At 37.4% G+C, this 6,507-nt stretch overlaps 1 protein-coding gene across 1 annotated transcript; it reads left to right on the top strand.

Annotated features, from left to right (window-relative positions):
• The first annotated feature begins 620 nt into the window (after positions 1-620).
• On the top strand, positions 621-1,750 carry LOC118736152. Its single transcript, XM_036466250.1, has 2 exons — positions 621-1,390; positions 1,542-1,750. Exons 1-2 carry the CDS (start codon positions 790-792, stop codon positions 1,748-1,750), a joined length of 810 nt encoding a protein of 269 aa, XP_036322143.1. The 5' UTR covers positions 621-789.
• The last annotated feature ends 4,757 nt before the right edge of the window (positions 1,751-6,507 follow it).

The raw sequence follows: 6,507 nt of genomic DNA, 5'->3' as shown, positions 1-6,507 counted from the left end.
CCAATATCAAAATGTACTAATCTGTACAAATGTACCAATCGAGTTCCACTGCCTTACAAATGTTTGGTGGCCTTACCCGTCTTCTACACTAAGTTACAAAACTCGCGTGGGTTGAAAAATCAACTGTGTCTTTATTTCTGCTCTTTTATGCTTAAATACTAATTCTTATCCAAAACTAAGTTCAACAGTAATTTTACCTAACGGGATTGAATGAGTTAGAAAAACAAGTAGCTATGTATGTATGTTAACATCGATGTACTTATGTACGTAGAGAAGAAAATATTTAGTATGCAGGTTACCATATGAACAGGTAATAACGAAAATATTAATACAGTTTGATACATATGTAAGTATACAATGTGTACATTAGAGATGTCCTTATTTTTTGATATTGACTTTTTGAAGAGTGCCGGCCTGATTATTTTTCCTTTTGGTCTAAAAAACCCACGTGTCAAATTTCGTGGCGATCCGAGCATATTTAATGGACCCGGAAATTGTTTGAAGTTGGTTACATTCATTTGCATGCAAAATGTGATATTTTACCTATTTTTTCTCGTTTTTAGTCGCAAACACAGCTAAAAACTAGAAAATAAAAAGAAGCAGATATAAGAACTGTTACTTATTCAATCATTTTTAAGATTTGTCTTGTGTGTATGTATTTACTTCTAGCAATCGGCTGTTGTAGGCGAACTGAAAACATCAATTGTCGGCGCCTGTGAAATAAAACACAAAAAATACAATTTATAAAATAAAGACTTAATTTTAATTAATAGGACTATACTGTTCACTATGTCTGTATCAACTGTAGAACATATTCCAACTACGTCACGCATTGTGACACGCAGATCGCTTGAAAATCTACACAAAATCGATTTGGTGGGCAGGACATCCCATCAAATCACTGGCGCAAAACTTCCGTCAAACAAACAGTTACTGCAAGTATTTTTCTACAACATGAGATTTGTAGATCTTAATGCAAAAGATAGCGCCAAGTTGGCTATCAATGCAGCAAAAATATTTTGGCAGCAGGCGAAAATTCCTACTCGAGAAGACCACAAATGTGCGGACAAGTTGATAAAACTATATGAAAATTGGAAATCGATTCAAAAGACGGCTCCTAATAAGAGATCTAATGCACAGAAGAGAATTGCCGAGGAATATGTGAACAATTTAGAGGATCTGTTTGATATCGCCACAGCTGATGCATTAGACACTATGAAAATTTGGGAAGGCAAACAATTTTTGGAAATGCAAAGACAGAAAGGACGTCCTGGCTGCATGACAGGTGTTGATATGGTTTTATATGGAAGAGAAAAAAGAGCACAAGAGCGGCTACACAAAGAACAAGAACGCAAAAGGAAACATCACGAACAAACATCCCAAGAATCGGGTAATTCATTACATTAAGTTACAGTGGGACGTCAACTATTTTTAGGTTTATGTAGTTAATTTATTAATTTAAATTAAATACAATTTTACAGTAGTAAAAAACTAAAGGCATTATTCTCGAATGCTATTATAATGTTTTTATAATTTCTTAGCCGTTGTCAATTTGATGGATTGGAATGATTCAGATAATGAGAATGAAATACCATTTGGCGAACCAGACATCAATGAAAGTGAAACAAGTTATTATATGGAAGAAGTGGAATCCATGGTATTTGAATCAAATGCTAGTTCTTCTGCTGTTAAAAGAGGTCGGAAGCACTTTATAACTTCTCGTTTGGTAGCTGCGTTAGACAACGCATAAGTATCGGATGGCATGGCAGTCCATATACTAATTGCGGCTGCTGAAGCATTGGGCCATCCAGTAGAAGAATATGCCATCAACCGTTCTACTATTCATCGTCTACGTCAAGAATATCGTTCGGGAGCGTTCAATGAAATTTCCGCTGGCTTCTCTGATAATGTAAGTTAGAGCCGTAAGTTTCACTATAAATCCTGATTATTCTTTCCAAATTCATAGGTAAGTAAAGATGGATCAATTATCGCGCATTTCGACGGGAAACTGATGCAAGACTTAACAGATCGCAACAAAGTGGATCGCATTGCAGTTTTGATCAGTTACAATGGGAGTACTAAATTTCTCGGAGCACCTAAAATAAATTCATCAACTGGTGAAAATATTGCAGAAGTGGTATATGATCGACTGAGACACTGGAATCTTTTAGACAAAATAAAAGGACTCTCTTACGACACTACAGCTTCGAATACTGGCATTGACAATGGAGCTGCAGTTCTTTTAGAAAAAAAAGTTAGAACACAAGCTACTTCATTTACCTTGTAGGCACCATATATATGAAATCATATTGCGACCTCTGCATCGGGGGTTCTAATATTTGAAAGATTTTCAAAGTCTTGGCCAGATTTGAATCAAGACATATTTGAAAGCGGAATCGACGACACAATTGTATATTCCAAAATAAGTTTAGAAAAACGAAAATGTTTAATAGACTTTTGTAACAACCAACTGACTAAATTGCACAGTCGAGATGATTATAAGGAAATGCTTCAACTAGCATTAGTCTTTCTTGGTGCTAGAAATTTCAATTTTAAAACACCCGGAGCAACCAGCCACGCTCGGTGGATGTCCAAAGCGATATATTGCTTGAAGATATTTATATTTCGCTCACAATTTAAACTTACAAAAAGAGAAATAGACGGCATACGAGATATATGTATTTTTCTTGTGAATATTTATATCAAAACATGGTTTTTATGTACAAATGCTATATTGGCACCGCGTCACGACTTAAACTTCATAAAAGAAGGGCTAAAGTATTCAGAAATAGACATGAGTATCTCGACTGTTATTATCAAAAAAATGAGTAACCATTTATGGTACATTAACGAAAAAACGGTGGCGCTAGCATTTTTTGGCCCGGAAGTTTCATGTGAGGAGAAACGCAATATGGTCGAAAAACTCAATTCAAATAATCCAGTGGTCAAATTAAAAAATGGGCGCAATCATTCAAATTTATCTGCATTTGAAAATTATACTTTAGGTGACTTCGTCTCAGAAAAAACTCAAGAGTTTTTCGGACATTTTTGTTTATCTTCAAATTTCCTTAACCTCGACCCCTCGGCTTGGAAAACTGCTTTCGATTTTGAAGAAGGTTGGAGCTTCTGCCGTGATCTTTTCGTCGTTAACGATGCCGCTGAAAGAGGGATTAAATTTGTTCAAGATTATAATCGCATACTTACACACGATGAAGAAGAGCTGCAATTAGTGCTCCAGTTGGTCGAAGAGTATAGAAAACAATACCCTTCTTTCAAAAAATCAGTGCTACTGCAATCAGTTGTTGAGATAACTGAGTAATTAATGTATATGTGACTAGAAATGTTTTGCGTATGCATTAAAATTAGAATTAAAAATATGAAAAATATCCTTCAATAAATGAATTATTGCTAAAAAATCTATATTTTTCTTATTCCTCATTAGATTTTTTAATAAAAAAGTAATATTAGGATCATTTGTATTGTTCTACTAAGTTCTAGGATGAATTTATATAAAATAGTAGTATTTTTTTTTTTGGTTCATTAAAATAATATCGTTTGATGCATCTAAAACCGACAAAAAATAAAAATAATGTAAAATATTGCATGCGAACGTATATAAAACTTCAGACTGTTTCCGGGTCCATCAAATGTTTTCTAATCGCCACTAAACTTCAGACGTTGGTTTTTTATACCAAAAGGAAAAATAATCAGGCCGGCACTCCTCAAAATAAGGATTTTAATTTTTCCCGAACAAATAACAACACCTCTAATATACATACATGTGTATGCATGTGCCATGTACATATTCAAACACAATTTTAGCCACTCGGCTGATTTAGAAATTTGCATACCCATCAGGGTAGCCGACTGAATTTTTTGACCTTTTGAAAAATTTGTTTTTGCAGTTGATACTTCCTAGAGTGTTAGAATGAGGTGTATGTATGTACATATGTACATATTTTGAAACAATTTTCTGTCAGATATATAAATCAATTACGCAACTAACTATACACATTTTCACACAAGTGAGATGTGCAATGCAATTGTACTACTTAAAATATTTGTCTTATCTTTAAGCGATTTGGCTTTGGCTATGCGTATAGTAGTATTATCTTTTTATAAAAGTACCCGTATAGTAGAGTGACATGGTTATTATCTGATTTCAAAAATTTTCCAAACCACAAACAATTCCCGTACCGAGTTTTATAAATTTTAATTAATTATTTAGTAATTTTAGTCCGATTTCAATAATTTTCAACGTTTTGCTTTTATGTGGCAAGCACAATAACCATCGAGTTTGGTACAAATTGGTAGAACGGTTACCAATATACATATAAGTTAACACGCTGCGGCACCCAACATATTCCATTCCCACACTCTACTCGTACACGTGCCGCTGCATCAGCATAATTGCAGTCATACCGTATTGCAACCCAACGCCCCAATTCAAGGCCAATGATATTTCACCACATAACCTGTGGGAAACCAAGTTCATGATTAGTACCACGTACTAATGGTTACGCAACAAGAACCATACCAACAGAGCCAGACAGTAGCGTCAGCAAATTATGTTTCACACGATTGTGAAATACTTGCACATGCCCTCAGTGCATGTCAACCGTGGGAAGCCACGGCCTAAGCCAGCGTACCAAATACCGCGCACCTCAAGGCAGCAGAACGACAAGTCTATAAAAGGAAGCAGCACGCATCGAAGAGGCAGTTGCATGGTGGACTACTAACCCGCTTGTTCTATCTTGATTAATTACCTATCAATAAATTATTGTAAATCTAACCTTTCTTGTGTTTTCATTGTAGGGCAAGTTGGCCCTTTAATTTTTTTAGTGTTCAAGGACCCGGGGTCCTTTACTGGCGCCCGAGGCAGGGACCAGTAGTGAAGCTAATTGGAGTGAAGTGATAATAAGTGAAAAAATATTAGCTAAACAAAAGCTATATTTAAGCAAAAAGAATTAAAAGCCAATAAGCGAAAAAATATTAGCCAAACAAAAGCTATATTTAAGCAAAAAGAATTAAAAGCCAATAAGTGAAAAAATATTAGCTGAAATAAAGCTATATCTAAAAAAGAATCAAAAGCCAATACGTGAAAAAATTTAGCTAAATAAAGGCTATAAATTAGAGTGAACAATTAAATGTTAATCCTGGTTACGTGAGTAATATTTCTTGTTGTTTCCATATTTCTTCTCTTCCGTCTTCCAGGATGGATTCACTCCAGGTTACAGTTACAAATTTGACAGGTGCGGTGAATGCACTTATGGACCGATTAAATGGTCTGGAAAGGCGTGCATCGTGCTTGGACACACTCCAAAACAAAATCGCTTTGTTAGAAGCTGCTACCCCGGAGCGAGTAGCGGAAGAAGTTCCAGTTCAACCCCGAGCTCCAGCAACTGAGGCGGAATTAAGAGATATCTCGAGGCTTCCAGACTCCGTAAAGGAGCTACAGATTTTTAATGGTAATCCAACGATGTATGTGTCGTGGGTGCACGCTGTCGAAAGCATCCTTACGGATTTCGAGCCAGTGAAGAATAAGCCCATCTATCGGGCAATCCTACAACACGTTCGCCAAAAGATACGAGGGCCGGCCGATACTGCCCTCATATCCTATAGTATTTTTGACACTGACTGGGCCGCCATGAAGGAATGTCTATCACTCCATTATGCGGACAAACGTGATATCAGCACCTTGGAGTACCAACTCCACCAACTCTCCCAAAAGGATTCACGGCTCGATGACTTCTACGGAGCCGTGAACCACCACTTTGCCCTAATAATTAATAAACTTAAAACTGAGAAATATTCTCAGGAGACAGTCCGAGTACTGATAGACACGTACAGGAACCGCGCGCTGGATGTTTTCATCCGCGGATTGAATGGGGATCTCTCGAAGATGCTCCTGGTTCAGCGCCCAAAGACTCTACCCGAAGCATATTCAAGGTGCCTCGAAATACAAAATACAAACTTGAGAAATTACACAGTGCATAATACGCGATTCAATAATCGCATTGTCGCACCGATGAACACCATGCCAGAACGCATGCATGGCCTAGAGGGCAACAAGGCACCTCCGCTACCACCAAGGACGACATACCGTCCCCAAGAGCGACGATATCCCTTCGAAAAACGAGGTGGGTACACTGCTCCAAAACGAGATCCTCCAACAACCTCTCAGCCACCCGTCGAGAAAATGGACGTAGACCAATCTACCCAGTCCCGTAAGGTAAACTACATGAATAGACCAAATCCTTTTAAACGAGGTGCAAGGTCAGACAATCTTCCGCGGAAACAGCAAAAGCTGTTCAACATAGAAACAGAGGGCACGAACGACGAAGTGAATAACTACCTACAGAATGCACAAGATGCACAGGAGGAGAATTTATTATCCGACGGCCATCTAGCGTACCTTACATAGAGTACGTACTCCCTGACGGCCGCATCCTAGACTTTCTCATCGACACTGGTGCCAATAAAAATTTCATCAGCCGAACGATCGTA

This window comes from Rhagoletis pomonella, unplaced genomic scaffold (assembly GCF_013731165.1).
Source record: "Rhagoletis pomonella isolate Grant_MI unplaced genomic scaffold, Rhpom_1.0 Rhpom_scaffold_00003, whole genome shotgun sequence".
Taxonomy (NCBI): Eukaryota; Metazoa; Arthropoda; class Insecta; order Diptera; family Tephritidae; genus Rhagoletis; species Rhagoletis pomonella.
Note: the sequence above shows the minus strand (reverse complement) of the source record. Positions and strands in the feature narration are given on the sequence as shown.

Coding starts and splice junctions, on each gene's coding strand:
- LOC118736152 (XM_036466250.1), top strand. CDS start 790: ATGTCTGTATCAACTGTAGAACATATTCCAACTACGTCACGCATTGTG. Junction 1,391..1,541: donor ACAAACATCCCAAGAATCGG/GTAATTCATTAC, acceptor ATAATTTCTTAG/CCGTTGTCAATTTGATGGAT.